The sequence below is a fragment of the Mesoplodon mirus genome (assembly GCF_964341445.2).
Source record: "Mesoplodon mirus genome assembly, chromosome: 6".
Taxonomy (NCBI): domain Eukaryota; kingdom Metazoa; phylum Chordata; class Mammalia; order Artiodactyla; family Ziphiidae; genus Mesoplodon; species Mesoplodon mirus.
The window spans coordinates 33236262-33255516 of record NC_138982.1 but is presented as its reverse complement, the minus strand read 5'-3'; the positions used below and the strand labels follow the sequence as shown (position 1 = coordinate 33255516).

Genomic DNA, 19255 nt, shown 5'->3' with positions numbered 1-19255 from the left:
GGGCACGAACCTGCGTCCCCTGCATCAGCAGGCGGACTCTCAACCACTGCGCCACCAGGGAAGCCCCCATCTTTCTGCTTGTGTGCCCCCACATGGGGAGTGTTTAGTCGAGGGAAGAGGTGACCTGGCGAGACAGGATGGATCTCAAAGGGGAGAGGTGATTTTGCACGAGGGAGAGGACTGTGTTCCAGCAGAGCCAGAAACTGGGATAGAAGTTATGGGGCAAGACCAGCGAAGACGAGACTTCCTGACTTCTAGAAATGGGTTTCCTGATGCCCTGAGTTCCATCAGTGTCAGGGGTGGGGTGGCAGGTGTCCTACATGGGATGAGAAGCCCCAAGGACCTTCCACTCCCAGTAGCCTGTCACTGGGACCATGCGATTAAACAGAACTTAGGCAGAATTTCAAACATATACTAGGCCAGTGAAGTGGACTCTACCTAACTATCAACCAGACCCAACAATTAAGATTTTTCCACATTTGCTGTACAGTTTTTTCCTCCCAAAATCTACACCCTCTTCCTTCCCAAACCCATTCTGGTGTCTGGCTAGAGAGAAATTCTTTCTAATTCTTGCTGGACTAGCCCATCTTCTCCAGTTTTAAGAGGTGATCAAGAGTAATGGAGTCTGGGAAAAAAAACTCGTAACTATACAACCTGATAACTGTAGAACTCACCGGTGAGGACCCCTGCATCCATCATCAGCCCGTAAAATCCTCCCAGACATTGCTAAGCTGCCTCGAGGTGTCCTCCCTCCCTTCTTGCTCTGCACCCCTCCCCCGCCATAGCCCAACTTTTAGTCCAAATATCAGCAGCCTCTTCTGCCCATTCTGAGCCATGAGAGGACTGAGCAGAACCTGTAGGGGACATTGGCAGGCCCAGTATTGGGCATAGGAAAGGAAAAATAGGGCAAGGAGATCAGGAAGATAAGTCTTAGGGAAGAGAGGGAAGATAACAGGTGTTGATGGTAGGTGGTCGGACGTGGTGGCTCTTCTTTTGGGGACTTGCCCCTTCTGCCCCATTCCTGCTGAAGGGATGGAAACACGGACCAAGTGTGGGAAACCTCCACTCATCACTTCTCTATTCTGGGTTGGAGGAGTAGGAGGAGTGCGTCTAGCTTAGTAGGTGCCAGAAGGTCCTTTCTTGGAGAATCCCCACTACAGTTTCTCAGTAAGGAGCTGCCGAGGGGGCGTGGTTATTAAGGTGCTGCCAGGGGAAGATGCTTATCATGGCAAGTGAAGAGTTACTGAGTGCACGTTGGAGCCACGTGCTCGTGTGTCAGCCTGTGAGAACTGTTACAACCTTGACTTCTGCCTTGGCCCTAGGACTATCCATCCCTTGCCTTGCTTGGAGAGAAATTGGCAGAAAACAACATCAACCTCATCTTTGCAGTGACGAAGAACCATTATATGCTCTACAAGGTACACCTGGAGGGAGTGAGGGAGGCTGATGGCCTGAATCTGGGGGCCCTGCTGACCCTGAGGTGAATGGGAGATTGGAATGTGGGGTCAGGTGAAGTGTGGGGAGGCCGGGTGAGGAGTGTTAACAGCCCTGTTCTATGTGGGCGGAGATCCAGAGGAGGGTGCAATATAGCCCTGTCCTGATCTACTGGAAAATAATAGTATTAAGGAAGCTCTTAAGCGTTCATATAGCAGTACATACCAAGGAAGTTAAACATATGGTTTCTAATTTGGTAATGAGAAGAACTTTGGAAATAGTTTTTCAGATGATGAAATGGAAACACCCAGGGAACAGGGAAGGATGATATAAAATGGAAATGTACAGAAAGAAAACTAGGCATCTAGGCAGGCTACATCACCAGTTCCACAGTCCAGAGTTTTTACGCCTTCCTGCAGAGTACGGGGGACCAGTGGGTTAGTTTGGGACAGGAATTTCCGAAGAAAACAATACGTGTCTTGAGTGAACAGAGCAGTATGTGTGTGAGTCTGCCTTGTCTAAGAGAGACTCTTCCAGGGTCATCCCATGGGCCACCATTATACATTTCCCTCGTGGATGTGCTTTTTCCCACAATCACAGGCAAGTTGCCTTTCACTAGAACTCTCCTCCAGGCTGCTCAAGGAGTGTTCGTGTGAGCCAGGTATGAAGCCCAGCTCACCTCTGACATCTTTTGAATTGAGAGGTTATGAGAAATTAATCCCCACCTCTAGAACAGCCAACCCCTGTCCCCTCTCTCTCTCTCTTTTTTTTTTTTTTTGCTATACGCGGGCCTCTCACTGCCGTGGCCTCTCCCGCTGTGGAGCACAGGCTCCAGACGCGCAGGCTCAGCGGCCATGGCTCACGGGCCCAGCCACTCCGCGGCATGTGGGATCCTCCCGGACTGGGGCACGAACCCATGTCCCCTGCATCGGCAGGCGGACTCTCAACCACTGTGCCACCAGGGAAGCCCTCCCCTCTCTTTCCTCCTCTTAAATATCCACAGAAGAACCCATATCCCCTGCATCGGCAGGCGGACTCTCAACCACTGTGCCACCAGGGAAGCCCTCCCCTCTCTTTCCTGCTCTTAAATATCCACAGAAGAACCCTTGTCTGATGGTGTGTTTATACTGCTCCTGCCTGAGATAATCATTGATAAAATGCCACTTACACCTTCTTGAGTTCTTTATCTTCTTTTAGTCTGAATCAGTTTTAGAAGATGAAAACAAGGGAAGGAGATTGTTTAGTGAAGATAGCAGGATAGAACATAGCCAATTACAAATACCATTTTTAGAGGTCAGTTGCACAGACTGTACTGAGAATGCTACCGGATGCTTCAGGAGGGAAGACACCTACCTTGGCTTAAGCCAGCCTTGCTCAGAACCAAGGACCTCTCACTCGGGAGGCATATCCAGTCCAAGGCAGGCTGAGGGTGGCGGATGTTTCTAGCTATTTCTGTCACTTTAGTAAGTGACATACTCAGGCCTTCGTACAAGTGAAAGAGGAAAGGCAGCCACTTCAAGGCTGCCTGCTTTGCCAAAGACTTCACCCGGAGATACCAGACCTCCTTGGGAAGGCACCATTCACATTCATTTCCCTCCTAGGAAAAGAGGCTGTATTTGAGACCCTTAGAAAAGTTTCCCCTTTCACTCCTGCTGGACAGGTCGAGGGCATCCTTGAACTGAACCTGGGAATGCCTATGTAGTCTAGGGGAGAGAGGGGCAAGAACATCAAGAATATATTGACCTTAGAGGATGGAATTCCAGAGAGTTGTCCATTACATGCCAGAGAGGAGGGGTCTCCAAGAAGAAGATGACATTATACTTTAGGAACAGATCTTGTCAGGCCCTTTCCCCTCAGACCTTCAAGAGTCAAGATTCCACAGCTGACTGCAGCAACTCCATTCCCTTTTGCCGCCTTCTTACCTCTGCTTGTGGCATCTTCTCTAGTTTACGGTGTGAGAGAGTGGCAGAATCAGTGCTGGGGGCCCTGACTGTTCTAGCTCAGTAGGGCAGTGTTCACTTTTTGACAGTGTGGAAGGGCAAAATGGGCTCATTTGTTTTCTTTTTTTCTTCCCCCCCAAGAATTTTACAGCCCTGATACCTGGAACAACGGTGGAGATATTACACGGAGACTCCAAAAATATAATTCAACTGATTATCAATGCATACAACGTAAGTCACTGGTTTCTTCCCCCACCCTCTCCCACTGAGGCTCCGGGAGCTGGTGTGGACTCAGGTGGACTCAGGCCTCTGTGTTCCTCGTGGTGAGAAGTGAGAAGCACACACACTGACTTCGCCTCCCAGTGGGCAGGACTGAAATCCCCCAGGCTTCTGGAGCTCCACATAGACCTGCAGACTAGAATGAGTCTGCACACTTAGGGTCTGATTGTAATCAGGTCCTCTCAGAGGAAACCTGAGTGGGCCTGTTAAATTCTGTGCTTTTTTTTTTTCTTTTTTTTTTTTGCGGTACACGGGCCTCTCACTGTTGTGGCCTCTCCCGTTGTGGAGCACATGGCTCACAGGCCCAGCCGCTCCGCGGCATGTGGGATCTTCCCAGACCGGGGCACGAACCCGTGTCCCCTGCATCGGCAGGTGGACTCTCAACTACTGCGCCACCAGGGAAGCCCAAATTCTGTGCTTTTGTAACCCGTCCTGTTAACTTGGCTCTGCCCTACTAAGTACAGCACTTAAGGATGTAGTTTAGCAGTCACTGCCACATCCCAAGCCAGTCACCCATGATTCCCAAATCTTCTTCCTTCCTACCCTCCTTCCTCTCAATTTCTAACCCCCAAACCAAACCCAAGGTTTGACTCAGACCTACCTTTTCTCTGGAAAACGACAAGCACATTTTCTTGTGCTGGGAAGTATGTGCCCTCAGCTATCCCCTCCAGTGCCCAGCCAGCCCCTCATGAGGCCTGGTACTTCCCAAATTGGAATTCAGAGTGCATCTTCCTGTTAAAACAAAGTTCTACATAGAGGAAATTTAGTTTAAGGAGTGCTGTTAGTCCTGAACTTACATAGAATAGACATGTGGGCTAACCTGGGAGTGTGATTAACCACTCTGGTATCACATGTGTGTTAGAAAAACCATCTTACTTTCCCATGACTGATTTACATATGTGTATTTGGAGCTCTGCCTTTCCGGTTGAATTTGTGACCCTACTGATGCAGCCTTATTTTGCGTTACTGCTCGGCTAGACCAGGAGCCGTAGGTAATGCCCTCGCCACGGGGGACCCAGAGCTTGGGGGTTCCCAGCCCTCACCTGGTCTCCCGGAGCCTCAGTGTCCTGAAGGCGGTGCGTGGGCAGCAGTGAGGATTTGTGGCTGCTTTTCCGTCCTCCTCCCCACCTCCACCTTCTGTGCAGCTGAGGATCCTCTTCCTCTCACCCAGGCTCTGATCCTCCTCACTCCAGGAACTTCCTGTTGCGAGAAACTAGACTTCCTTCTCCTTTCCTAACTTATTCCCCACATACTAACATCCTCTTTTCCGGTCTCTGACCTTTAATCCTCATCGTATCCAGTGGCCACCTCAGAACCCAGTGAGACCAGATTTCCAGGTTAACTACACTTGGCAGTTTTCAGATTCCCACAGTGAGTGGAAGCTGACATGCTGAGGGAGTCTGAGAAGCGTGTGTGTCGGCGGGGGGCTGGGCCTACCCAAAGTCACCCCCATCCCGAGGGCCACTCGTCACTGTGATGCCTTGGGCCTCAAGCTCTGGATATGGAACAAAGGAGTCAGTGCGAGAGCCGGAGGCCTACCCTGGGCTGCTCTCTCTGTCCTGCTGGGGTCCCGGGGCTTGGAGACCCCTGGGTTAGCAGGGGGCTGCTGCTGGACCCGCTGTCAACAGTGCAGTGACCAGTGCTTGCCTCCTGCCAAGCCAGGGCCTTTGGGGAAGAAATGGCTGAAGGGCAACCACATCCTGGGCTTTGGCGTGGGCTGCGGATTTCTCCTGGGTTTCTGGGGTGGAGCCACCCCCCAGCATTTCCATCCTAGGTCAGCTCCTGAGTTCTGAACTCCTGAGTGGCTGACAGAGCTCTGGGGCTCCCCCCGGAGCGTTTCCTGCCGAAGGCCCAGGGCCCTGCTCCTCGTGACTTTAATATAGGAGGGCATCATGACACCCAGTTCTGTAGAACTGGCGGGGTGGCATGCACCAGAAATGGAAAAGGCGCTCTGCTCAGTCAGCGTTCTGTGCGGCCAAGCGGTTTGCACATCCACACCCGTGTGTAGGTCCACTGAAGACCAGGGTGCACGAGACAGTGGTGGTGGTTCCCTGGGCGGGATCTCATAAACGCTCAGTGCTGCTCTCCCTCTGAGGCACGTTGCTTTGGCCCTGAGCAGGATTCATGGTAGATAAATTCGTTTTCTTAATGGAAATCCAGGGGCCTGGGCTTAGGCAGAGGTCAGGAGAGGAGCAGGGAGCCCTTTCTGCAGCTGAGGATTTGGGAACCAGAAGAGTAGAGAAGGGGGTCTATTCCAGGAAGAAACTGCGTTTGGAACCTGGCATGAGCCCCCGAGGACCTTTGGGAATCTAGTACCGTAGCTGGACTCTGAGTTAAACTGGTGTGTCTGTAAGAGAACACGTTAGGAAACAAGACGTGTGACTCATGAGTGAACGTGTGAAATTCAACCTTTAAGATGGGCGTTTCTGGAATACTATCCACAACGACTGTGCAGATTCATTGGAAAATGAAAACAGATTTATTGAGAGATAATTAACCAACAATACAGTGTACAGATTTAAAGTGTATATTTTGATAAGTTTTGACACTTGTACACACCTGTGAAAACCATCACTACATCAAGACAGTGAATGTGTCCATCACCCTAAAAAGTCGGGACCCTTGGTAACTCCCTACTTCTCTGCCCTTTCCTTCAGTGGAAATTTAAAGAAATATATTAAATATAGAAGCAGCAAGGTATTCAGAGCAAAGTCTAGTTGGTGGAAGCCGCGTTGGGGGTATGTTGGTGCTTGACGTTGATTAGCACCCTGTTTGCTAGTTGCCGTCCTTTCTGGCAAACGGGAAGGCCCGGGCTGGGCCTCAGCTGCCCATACTTCTGTATTTGAACCTGCATGGGCGTGTGTGTGTGTGTGTATGTGTGTACGTGCGCACGTGCACTTTGGCCTGCACTGGCCTGAGTGTGTGTGTGTGTACATGCACTTTGGCTTGCACGGGCCTCTGTGTGTGTGTGTACATACGTGTGCACGTGCACTTTGGCCTGCACAGGCCTGTGTGTGTGTGTGCGCGCGTGCGTACACACGTGCGCTTTGGCCCGTGCAGGGGCTCTGGTTGTCCTTTCACCTGCTCCTCTCCCTGGCCACGGTCCAAGCACAGCTCTCATGGGACCATTTGTGTTTCTCTGCGTCACCTTGCCACCTCTGTGTTTTGGGGTTGACTTCTACCTCACTTATAGTTGGCACACCGTCCGTGGGGACATCCTGAGAGGGTTGCAGCAGAGCACAGGTAACAGCGGAAATGGCCATGGCGTGACTCTAGGCTGGGGAGGGAGCAAAACGGAAAGGGCACGTTTAACGTAACATCTCGTAGAATCGAGTCTGTCGTTCTTGGCTTTCACTGTGTGAAACGTTCACCTCTGGGCTTCGATTTCTACATTTTTTCTTGCTGTGCCAACTTCTTTATTGTGAGAGATCACCAGCATGGAGCTTTGCTGTATAGTGGGTGCTGGCGAGAGGTTCCCTTCCAGAGCTCGGAGGTAGGGCCCTGGGTGTGTGCAAACACACACACACACACACACACACACACACACACCAGCATTATGTCACCTTGACAAAGGGGGGTAGGACTCAGAGAGAAATCATGGCGGTGGGGGGGGGTCCCTTTTCAGAGTGGGAAGGAAAAGAATGAGCTGGAAACCACTAGAGCTGCATGTGGAGGGTGACATCAGAGTCCTCCTCTCCGAGCACATGTTTCTCTTTTTGTTGTTGCCATGAAGTCTGCTCCCACCCACTCCACAGCTGGCCTGACTTAAAGCAATTGCAGATGGGACCTAGCCTGAGTATTTAATAGCCTTTAAACTTCTTGACGTTGTCTTCTTGTCCTAGGGTGAGGAGTAAGGAATCATGTTCAGAAGCAAATTTGGTAGGAAATTATTAATTATTAATTAATTATTATTAATTATTATTATTAATTATTAATTATCTTATGACACAAAAGTTTTCATGCACCAGAACTGCACTGGCTGTGGCTTTGATCCTCTGCTGTATCCTGTACTCCATCCATTTCATTCATTTGTTCAACAAATAAATACTGCCTAACATATGGCAGGCATCATGCCACACGGTGGGAATAAAACAGTGAACAGAACACAGTCCTGCCCTCCAGGAGCTCATAATCTTTGAGGGGAGACTGACTCAACCAGGATACAACCTGACCATCTGCACTCCAAGATCAGAGCCAGTTTCCGAGTAAAGAAGGGCCCGGTCTGGTGACTACAGAGAGCACTGCCGGGAGACCCAGAAGGCCCGGTTCTGGTCCTGCCTGCCCCTGGCAGCTGAGTGGCCCTGGATAAGGCCCTTTCTTTGGCCTCAGTTCCCACTTCCATAAAATGGGAGGTTTGAACTGAATAATCTCTCCACAGTTCCTACCCTCACTAACATCTTAAGGGTTTCTGATTCCAGAGACAACATGGGGATCAGGAATAATACAAACTTCAGATCTGAACACAAAACTTGGGGGTCTCACGGCCAGAAGTAGAATATAGGATTCTGTTTCCATCTGTTACAGTTATTGATTCATTGAATGGGAGTCCCAGTCCCCAGTGCTCTCTCTCCCTCCACCGAGTTCCCCATTAATGCTTCCGGGTGGTGGCTTCAGCAGATCTTGATGGGAAGGGCTGATGCTTTCTCCCAAAGTCTTGTTTGTGAGCCACAGGGCCGTCATATTTCATGAGACTGATCCCAAGTAATTTTTAAATAGCTCCGATCTACCTAGCCCTTTAAAGATAAACTGTTTTGCCTCATCCTCACATTTATATGCATTTAATATATATAATTTTTTTTTTTTCCTGGCACGCGGGCCTCTCACTGTTGTGGCCTCTCCCGTTGCGGAGCACAGGCTCCGGATGCACAGGCTCAGCGGCCATGGCTCACGGGCCCAGCCGCTCCGCGGCATGTGGGATCTTCCCGGACTGGGGCACGAACCCGTGTCCCCTGCATCGGCAGGCGGACTCTCAACCACTGAGCCACCAGGGAAGCCCTAATATATATAATTTTTAATTTACCTCGTCTCTCAAAAATTAAGTTTCTTCCAGTAGGCCTGAGCTGCCTACCATAGCTGCTGTTAAAACATCCATCCATCCATCCATCCATCCATTCAGCAAAAGCTTGTGTTCAGTCCTAGAGAGAAATATGATATGGTCCTTGAAATTCACAGCTCAGTGGGGAGAACAGACTTGTGAACAGCAGGAGAGCTGTGTGTGCTGAGTGGTGCTCTGGAAGCCCTCTGCCAGTGGAGGCTGGTACTAACAAGAGGAAGTGGATTTAAGAGAGAGTATTTTTAGAGTTGTAGAAGCACTTAGACAATTTGTTGCAAAGGGAGAGACTATTTTTTGCAGAGAGTGTTTTCAACAAGCTGTTAATGTGTTGGGAAAACTGCATATTTAACTAACTCAAGTTTAACACTACATGCTCAGCAGAAAAGAAAAAAAGAAAAGAAACCCCATGAGAGCAGGAGGCACTTCTGCCTGCCATTCAGTCCAATGCCCTGTTCCCTGGAGTGCACCTGAGAAGGAGGTGGGAGTCTGAAGGGCTGTCAGTTGATCTGGCGGGGTGTCCATGTGTCTCTCAGAGTATGTGCATCCTGCCATTCAGTCCAATGCCCTGTTCCCTGGAGTGCACCTGAGAAGGAGGTGGGAGTCTGAAGGGCTGTCAGTTGATCTGGCGGGGTGTCCATGTGTCTCTCGGAGTATGTGCATCCTGCCATTCAGTCCAATGCCCTGTTGCCTGGAGTGCACCTGAGAAGGAGGTGGGAGTCTGAAGGGCTGTCAGTTGATCTGGCGGGGTGTCCATGTGTCTCTCGGAGTATGTGCATCCTGCCATTCAGTCCAATGCCCTGTTCCCTGGAGTGCACCTGAGAAGGAGGTGGGAGTCTGAAGGGCTGTCAGTTGATCTGGCGGGGTGTCCATGTGTCTCTCGGAGTATGTGCATCCTGCTAGTCTGAGTGTATTTAGTGTATAAACAATTCTTTTTGTAAGATGTGCCCTAACTACAAGCCAGTTATTTCATTGGGCGTCTGTCTCTAAAGTACATCCTCCTTAGAGATTCTCAGTGTCAATTTTTTAAACTTGGAGACATACAGAAGATTGTACAGACTTTGTACAAACTAAATACACCCGAGTGTAGAACCACCCAGGCCAAAAAACAGAATATTACTGCATCCAGAACCCCTATGTCCTTTTCTGTTACTATCCCCTGGGGGTAACCGTTAGTTTTGCCTGTTTTTGAATTTCATATAAATAGAATCATAGAATATGTATGCCTTTTGCATCTGGCTTCTTTTGGGCTCTGTGATGTTTATGAGATTCATCTATGTCATGACATGTAGTCATATTTCATTCATTCTTGTACTATGTGATATTCTACATGAACACACCATAATTTGAAAAAAAAAAAAGTCTGTTCTGTTGATAGGCATTTGGGTAGTTGCAGTTTCTAGCTGTTACAGACAGTGTTGCTGTGAACATTCGTACGTGTTTTCTGGTCAGTACACATCTCTGTTGGATATAATCCTAGTGTAAATTGCTTATCTAAGGTTGACCTAAGCATTAGTAGGTACTGCTTATTAATGTTTTTCTCAAGGGTTGTACCAGTTCACGCTCCCACCAGCAGGGTATGAGGCACCCAGTTGCTCCAACTCATTTCCAGCACTTGATATTTTTAGTCTTTTATTTTTTCTAATCTGTCGGATAACTTTGGCTTGATTTTTGCTTCATCCATTGTCTTGAGAACATAATCCACATATAAGGTCTTATTCTCTCAGAATGTAGTTCAGAGCTCATGAATTTGGACCTCATCTGAGGTACCTGCTGAGCTGATGGGGAAGGAAGATAGGGAGCTGACGGAGGGCGGGGGGAGGAGAGAGAAGAGCAGCTGAGCAAAGGAACATTATCCCAGGCACGTGCAAAGGCCCAGCGTCTGGATGAGCATGGCAAGATTTGAGGCGCTGTGTGAAGCTGAGGGTGAGGATGGGGTGACTCTGCAGAGACGAGCAGGAACAGAGCATGACCCCTGGAAGCAGATGAGATGATCATATGGCAGGTGGGCCATTAGCAGCTTCTCTGAGCTCACAGAGGGAGACCTCAGGCCAGGTCTAGTAGGATGGTGTGTGGGTGTGGAGAGGACGAAAGGGATGAGGAAGGAGCAGTGAACCTAGCCCACTGGCTCTTGCCTTGGCTGGAGATCCCGGAGTTAAAGGAAGCCCTGTGGGCATCAGAGAACCAGTGTGGAGAACATCTTGGCTGCAGCCTTTACTAAGTGGTTCTGGCTTCATCTTCTCTCTCTGTTCAGAGCATCCGGTCTAAAGTGGAGCTGTCCGTCTGGGATCAGCCTGAGGATATTAATCTCTTCTTCACTGCTACCTGCCAGGATGGTGTATCTTACCCTGGTCAGAGGAAGTGTGAAGGCCTGAAGATCGGGGACACAGTAAGTTCTCACCTCCCATTTGTTTATACTTGTTAATGTTGGTCATCATTCTTTGGCTGCTGATAACTTTCGTGACTTATAAGAGGCCTTTAGGAGTTTGTATTCTGTCTTCCAACTCTGCATGCTGGGGGACTTTCCTAAGCCTGCCCTGTGCTGTGCCTTCAACATGCAGGTGGACTTAGTAAAAAGCTCCAGGCAGTACACAGCCTTCAGTGCGTTGTCACTTAAGGCTTCCTCAAGTTGACATTGTGCCTTTGGTGTCTTAAACCATCAGTATCTTTGTTTGACAGGGATGAAATCGGGTGGGGGTGTGTAGGTGGAAAGGTAAAAGACCCTGCCTGCGTTTCTGGTCTTCTACAGCTTGCTCTGTGCCTTGGGTAATCTGACTTTCACTTTTCCTTTCTGTAAAATATGAAGAAAGCCATCCACCTCTTCTGATTTGATGAGATGGAATGGATAACTCTGTTGCAGTGGAGGGCATGGGTGCCTTGTCTGGATTTAAGTGGATATAATTAAATGGTGGAGGAGCAACATTGTGTATAAAGATGTGTATCTGTGTACCAAGCCAAGGACGTGAGGGAAGGAGGAAGATATATGGATGATGAGAACAAAGACGAAATACTGGCTCAGAGGCAGGCAGAGTGGTGATGGAGAGCCATCCTCACTTCTAGAGAGTCCTGCTGCCAGAAGCAGACTGTGAGATCCATTCCTTGCTTTATTGACCCATTTTTCATTGCTCAGAAAATAGAAAGGCAAATAGAGAACTGAGGGAAAGTTCTCTTCTGTAACTAAAGAATCTGGTTGGAACCAGAAAAATTATAGGGACCTTAAAAATACATGACCATATCTCCTGGGCTTTCATAAGCACTAATGATGGCCAAGGTGGAGATAAGCAGACATACCCTGGATTCCAGGGAAACAGCTCCAAAAGATATAGGTGTGGCCGCATGACTGCTTACACTGCAGCGTGGTCTTCTGGAGCTTCCTCACGTTCTGTAATTGATTCTCTCCCTCCTTCCCCTTCCCAACTGCCCTTCGCCCACGTTACAACCCACAGGTGTACATCTCACCCGTTCTAAATCTTACAGTGGTACCTCACCCCAGCAAAGGGGCCATTCAGAATGCGGTATCAAGGTTGAGAAGGTGAAGGACTCTAATGACTAGGTAACAGGTCTTTTTCTAACGCAGGTTTTTTTCTAAGTTTCTTTTTGCTTTAAAAAAAAAAAAAGTGAAAGATTGACCTAATCAAGTTTTCAAACGATGAATCATTAAAAATTTAAAATGATTACTTATGGCGTATCGCTAAGAACGTACTCATAGAATAAGGTGACATTGCTGTAACAAAACTCCTATTCCCATTTTCCTATTGACGTGAATAAATTTTGCAGAGAGTGCTTTAATCTATACAAATAAAAAATAGTAGAATCGATGCCATTCCCTGTCTTATTTAGCAATGAGTAATATTTTCAATGTACATGAACTACTTGGGTGGGGAAAGCCCCATCTGATTAAAGTGGCACATCCAGTTAAATTTTATTTTTAATACTTGTCAAATTTTGTGATATATTTATGTTGTTTTGATCAGTTGCAATGATTAATCAATCCAGATGATGTTTTTAAAAAACACAAAAGCCTTATAGTCACCAGCTTTAAAGAGACAGCTGTGAAAAATGGAAGGAGGCAGAACTAACCAGAAAAACTACATGTAAGTGGATTCTGTAGATCTGTGGATGGGATGTTTGGTGCAGTGTGTCAGGAAAGCTAAAGAATGATGTGTGAAAAACACCCAAACAAGGAACCTTTTACTTGGAGAAATAGGTTCAGTGGAACAGAGGCAAGGAGGAGGATGTACAGCACACACACCAGGTGTCTGGGTTTCAGGAAGTCTCTTGACAATTTCTAATGACATCCTTATGCAAAGACAGGTAGCATGGGTTGGTGATAGCACAGCTAGGCAGATGCATAGCTGAGTAAACCTGCATTCTAAGTGTGTTGATAACGTCATCTGGAGGAAGACTTGACTGAGGTTCCAGCTATCTCCTGTCTGCTACTGGCTTGAGATTAACTTGAGGGAGAACTGCTTATCAAAGGTGGGGAGGTCACAAAGCTGGAGAAAACAGGTTAGCTTATAAAGCAGGAAAACCAAGATTTAAGAACATTTTTAAAAATTGAGCTGGGTTGAAATCATCAGGATTAATATCTTGCATTAAGTTCAGAATATTAATAGGATAGAGGGAACTTGGTTTGATAGTAGCTTTTAAGAAGAGGATCTGGTAGATTCTAATTCCCAAAGGCTCAGTGTGAATAAGCAGTGTTGCTTTAAAAAAAAAACTGCCAACTGAGGCTGCATTAATGGAACCCCAGAGAAAATGGTTTCACTCTTTTTTGTGTGGGTCAGACTGCATCTGGGGTTCTTTGTTCAGTTTTCTTTTTTTTTCAAAGGGCAACTGTAAAGGAACTATCATGATGGAGGTATATAGACACCAGGAAGATGAAAGGAACTGGTGTTTGTTGATAATAATAGCATAAAGTTGGAATTCTTTTTGAATGCAAGAAACTGAAGCCAGTTTATGCTGCCATAAGGGGAAAAAAAGGGGGGGAAATGATTATAAGAATATTGGGTCCCTAATGGACCCAAGGGGGCAATGCAGTTAGTATTGGAAAGGACTGGAAAGTAACTGGACAAAGAGTTAGCTCCATGTTCCTCACTGGGTTCCTTGTAAGGAAGATAGTTATTCATGTTGACAGATAAGAAAAACTGAGGCACAAAGAATTCAATTAATTGCCCAAGTAAGTAGCCAGTAAGTGGCAAAGTGAAAGTTCAAGGCTAGGGCTTTCTGGCTCTGATGCCAGCACCCATGCCCCCTCCCCCTGGCCTCTTGCTGCCCATGGTTCTGTTCCATCATCCCCGTTCAGACGGCTCGCCTCAGAACATAACAAGGGCCGGGGCCTCCAGCAGGGAACACCTCACCGCATTCTGTGAACACCGCCTGGGGCTCAGTGCTGCTGGGCGTCCCGAGATGTGGGGTCACCCACAGACGGCAGTGGACTCACAGCTGTCTCCAAACCAAGTCCTCTCCCTGGTCATCGCCTTCTGACCGTGGAGGGAATGACAGAGTTACCATTTTGTGGGAATTTATAATACTCTCCATGCTCTGCTAGAGCTTGGCTGCTGGCTTCCTCTGCTGCTTGCAGCCTCTGTCAGATAGACATTACTCCCCCATTTTATGTGAGAAAGACTGAGGCTCCAAGGTGGGGGGCCCTGAGAGACTTGCTGGAAGTCTGGCTGCTGGTGAGCACAAGCGCCGGGAGTCAGAGCTGCAACCACTGATGCCAAAGTGCATGTGTTTTTCCTTATACCTCGTGCATTTTGAAAGTAAAAGTTTCAGAGAAGCTAAAGGTGGGATCATCACCACTTTTGTACGGACACTCTAGTGTACAGATTTTGTTTTTTGCTAGGATACTTTGGAAAAATAGGGACATTGTCCAGAAGACAGGAAAGGATTTTAAGTGGCATTTTTCACAAAAGTGGAAAATCTCAGACATACTGGATGATTTCTAGAGCATTTGAAATGGAAGGAAGAAGGGTGCTTCTCCCACGCCCTCGACAGCAGGCCAGGGAGAGCCTCCCTTGGGGTCCCAGGGGCCGTGGTCCTGTTGAGACAGCGGCCCAAAGGCAGGCCTGCCATGCTGGCTCCTTGTTTCCTCTCTCTGCCCAAGAGGCCACAGTCACATGGCCCCCGGCTCTGCCGCCAGGGCTGTGAGGTTTTGTTTTCTGTGGGTGGAAACAAGCTGACACAGAGTAGTAGCCACTTGCCTGTCATAGCCGGACCCGGTGCTGCACGCAGGCCACCAGAGGTGAGCTCTCTGAGGCCCTGGAGGCAGTGGGGGGCAGAATCCAGGGCAAAATGGAAATGTGGGGTCCTTGTTAAAAAATAAAGAATTTCAAGATGACAACAGCAGAGCATTAAACTAAACACGGGCCCTTCTGAGCATGGGGCTCTGTGTGACTGCACGGACATGTGCCCACGGAGCTGGCCTGGAGGGAGAACTGGGGGGCTTCCCCTCGACCCCCTTTTTGCTGAAGGAGAGATGTACTTCTGTCCCTCATCTCAGGCTGAACTTTCTCCAAAGAGCCGGCAGTTGGACTTAGGTTTGCTCCTGAGTATGTAGGCATTTCCCTCTTGACATTTGTCCCGGGGACAAATCTGGTGGAGGAAATGTAGGTGCAGGAGTCAACCCCATAGGGTTGGGGGCAGTGATGAAAGCTGGGCCTGGTGCTGCGGGAGCCCCAAGGGAGAAGGGCCCCGCATCGCAGAGCAGGTGCTGTTTGAGCTGAGGCTCCGAGTTTTCCAGACATAGAAAATGGGTGGGGAGGCCCCATTAGTGGTGAGTCCGAGAAGGTGTGAAAGAGAGCATTGATTGCCCTGTTGCAGGTGGGAAGCAGCTGAGGGGAGTGGGTTGGGAACTGCGAAGAGAGGAGCTGGGGCTGCAGAGGCAGGATTGGGCCAACTGGTGGGACATACATGCCAAGCTAAGGTGTCTGGCCATTAATTGGCAGGCATGATTTCCGTTCTTTAGTACCATAAGCTGGGAGGGCTCTGGGTAAGTCAGAAATGGCGAGGAGGGTAGGCAGAGTAAAGAGCACCGCAGAAGGGCCCGGGGGCTCACTGGAGGAGAGGGGTTGGGGAAAGCAGACACGGTGTAACTGCCATCCGGTGCCTCTCAGCGTCTGGCCTGTGGATAAGGACATGGCCCATGGGGGAGGGGGAGCCTTGGGACAGCTGGGTTCAAGTGGCATCCGGACAGGTCTCACCTCCGTGTAACCAGAGCTTCCTGCAGAGGTGGAGGAGGTGGGCGGGCACCGTCTCCATGGTCACTTCCAGTCAGAGGCCGCGGTTCTGTGACTGTCCTCTGGGTTAAGAGATCTATCTGTCCAGGCGAGAAGCAAGGAGAGGTGGTAGGGGGTGAGGGACAAAGGTTGTCCTCAGAGAAATATTCCTTACATGAAATCTTGCAGTCCCAAATCCAGTGATTTCTGTTTTTTCCCTAATTTTCCTCCCAGCATCAACCAGGGCTGACTGAGTGGGCCTGGCCCCCGGGAGTCAGTTTTCTCATGAACTGGCTTTGACAAATCAGTAGGCAAGTGGCTGGCTGTGCGACCGGCACTAACGCCCGGTACAAAGGACCCAGTGAGCCCCGTTGGGGGCTTCCCACAGCGTCCCGCTCTCTGGCCCCTCCCCTGGGGCTCTCCACCCCTTGCCCATGCCCAGCGCTTTGTCTCAGCGAGCTCCTAGTGGACTTGGCATTTGCAGAGCGTGGGTTTGTTGGGTGGGGGCTGGGTAGCCCCTTTGAAAGGGTGGATCAGGCCAGCAGCCCTGTGCGGGAACCAGGAGCATCCCAATGAGGTTCAAATAATAAGACTGAGGGGGAGGGAGGACTGCTGTGTCCGCGACCTTCCTCTGGAATCTCGGAGTGGGAAAACGGAAAGCCTCCTGGAACTGGGGAGCCTTCACTTTCAAGAGTCCACAGTAATCAGGGAAGAGGAGCCTGATTCCAGCTGCCTGACCAACTCTCTGCATTCTTTCCTGAGCCCTCAGGGAAATGGACTCTGAAGGGAGGAGTAGCAGAACAGATTTACTTGCTGTTGCCGAAGTGCTTTTTATAGCATTCCTGTGCCCAGCAGGACCTGAGACTTAGTGGCTGAAATGGAGCTGTTCTCTGGTTATCAGGTGGCCGGCTGCACGCTAAGCTGCATGGGGCCCGACAGCTTGGACCTCGGTTAGACCAGAGCTTTGGCTGAAGAAGGCCCCTGGGGCCTGCTTAGAAGCCAGGCCTTAGACTAGACAGACAGTGTGTGAGTCTTTCTGAATCCTGGGTGATCAGCTGCCGGCACTGATTCAGGGGCGTCCCCAACCTCTCCACTCCCTCTCCAGCAAACACATCTGCGAGGCCCAGGAGATTTAATTCCCTCTCTTGTTACTTGATCCCTTGGTGCAGGCAAGTTTTACTGGGGGAAGGTTATGCTCACAGATGGACACTCCCCACAGTCTTGCAATAATTCAATGCCTTTGGCTCTTGGTCCAGGCTGTTTCTTTGTCATTTTTTCCACTTCTGACCCCCAGCGGCCTTTGTGGGGGACAGGGCTTTCCATTTAACAAGTCCAGCAAAGTTATTCCCCTGGGAGGTAGCAGGCGTCTCTCTGAGCCTCAGAGGAAGGGATGTTCATCTACCTCTACATTCTTGATGCCCCATGGCACCTCGGTCAGGTGCACCCTCCCTGTCCTTCCATCTGCAGGCTCAGGTTATCCCCAGCCCAAGGCAGGAAGGTTTAAAGTAGACCAGGATCTTCTGGTCACTACTGGGTGGGTCACCATCTAGTGGTCCCTCTGTGAGCCGGGCCTCTCTCTCTCTACCCAGGTCTGGACACTGGACATCTGCCTCATTCCCTACTTCTAGGAGGTGACATGCCAAGGAGAGCACAGGCCCAGCCCCACCCCTCCCCAGCTGTGTGACCAGCACTAAGCTCCCGGAGCCCACCAACCCCGTTTTCTTTCTGGTAAATGAGGATGCCTCCTCCTAGGGCATGTAAATGAGATGCGTGTGGAAATGCCCAGCACGGGGCCTGGTGCGTGTGGTACTCAGCACCTGGTAACCGTTAGGCAGATTGCAGTGCCCTGGGTGGGTCCGCATCTTGCTTCCCTACCTCGAGAGCCCACCTGTACCTGAGGGCCTTGGAACCTGGTTGTGAACGTGCTTTTGCCAGTCTCTCCCTTTGCCTCCTCCTACCCCCCACGTGGAGGTGGGGTGTGGGCCCGGCCCAACTGTCTGCAGCTGGCTTGCTTCTCCCGGCGTCCTCTGACCCTGGCTCCTGGTCGTTGTCCTCAGCGCACCTGTCTCACGGTGTCTGCTGTGATACTGCTTCACTAATGCCGACTCCTGGTGTCTTGTTGCCAAGCAGACTCTCTCCAGGACCTAGGAAGCGGGGTCTCCTGTTCAGCCTCACACACTCCCGCTCCCACCCTGCGGGGGGCGTCCCTAGATGTCACAGAGGGGGGAGGCCTTTTAGAATTAGTAAAGATCCCAAAGTGACAGGGATCTGTAGAACGTTTAGAAAAAAATATTTTGAGTGTTCTCCAGAAATATACACTATTACCTAAAGAGTACCCAGTAAAGCAGGTTTTTGATGGCTTTTTAAAAACCAGTTCTATTCCAACCCAAATAATAGAGTTCACAATACCAGTAGCTAAAAGTGGTTCCTAACTTAGTTCTGAGTTTCAGAATGTTCTGAGGAGCCTTTTGAAAAAGAAAGACGTCTGGGCCAGAGGCGGTGGGTCAGTTTCTGGAGTGAGACCAGGCCTCTGTCGGTTCAGGGGAGAAGGACTTCAGGATGGTGTTTGGTCAGGGCGTGCCAGCTACCTGTCTGCAGATTTCCACAGCGCCCTGCTTGGGGGGCCGTGCTGGATGATTCTCACCACATGGTGGCGGGGAGGGAAGGTGGAGTCACGCTGTTCTCCCTGGGAGAATCACAGCGAGCAGTGTCCTTGCTTTCCTCACATCCCAACCATGTGGGCTGCTAACAGGCATCTTTCCTCCATTGCCATCTGCCAGCGAGGTCCACCTTGCTGCCTGTTTCCATGGCAACCCATTAGCAGCTCGGGAGTTAGCAACACTCCTGTGCATGCTTTGTTTAATAAGAAAAAGTCTGTCCGTGTGTGTGGCAATGATGCTTCTTTACAACCTCCGGGCCGTGGACTGATTGTGAAAGACACAGCTGTGAGGGCCACGCAGAGAGAAATTGGGGCCGAGGGAGGCTCAGGTGTGTCTGTGAGGAGACAGATATGCTGGATGGGACCCGAGAGTCATCTCTCCCTTCTCCAGCAGGGGAGGAAACACCTCTGCAAAAGGGCAGGCAGTTGCCAGGGCCTCCTGACCACAGCACCCCGTGAGTTCAGGGAGCCACGTCTAACCTGGCATAGAGGAGGTGCCTGGTAAATTGTTGAATATTTTGTTGACTTTCAAAATGGAGATGGGAAGAGGATAAGATAGAAGTGAAAAGGGGAGAAAGAGAACCTTGTAAGCTTGAGTGAATCTTTCTACCTTCCTGTGGAAGCCCTTTTCCTCTGGGAGGTAAAAGAGATGATGAACGTTAAAGAATCAAGC

At 49.7% G+C, this 19255-nt stretch overlaps 1 protein-coding gene across 2 annotated transcripts in view; it reads left to right on the top strand.

Moving 5' to 3' along the window:
- The window catches only part of ITGB5 (integrin subunit beta 5), a 110145-nt gene that overhangs the window by 59306 nt on the left and 31584 nt on the right, over positions 1-19255 (top strand). For both annotated transcript variants that reach the window (XM_082625143.1, XM_082625142.1), the window contains exons 7-9: positions 1323-1418; positions 3516-3605; positions 10958-11092. In XM_082625143.1, the coding sequence (XP_082481269.1) occupies positions 1323-1418; positions 3516-3605; positions 10958-11092 (321 nt within the window). The remainder of the gene's footprint in view (positions 1-1322; positions 1419-3515; positions 3606-10957; positions 11093-19255) is intronic.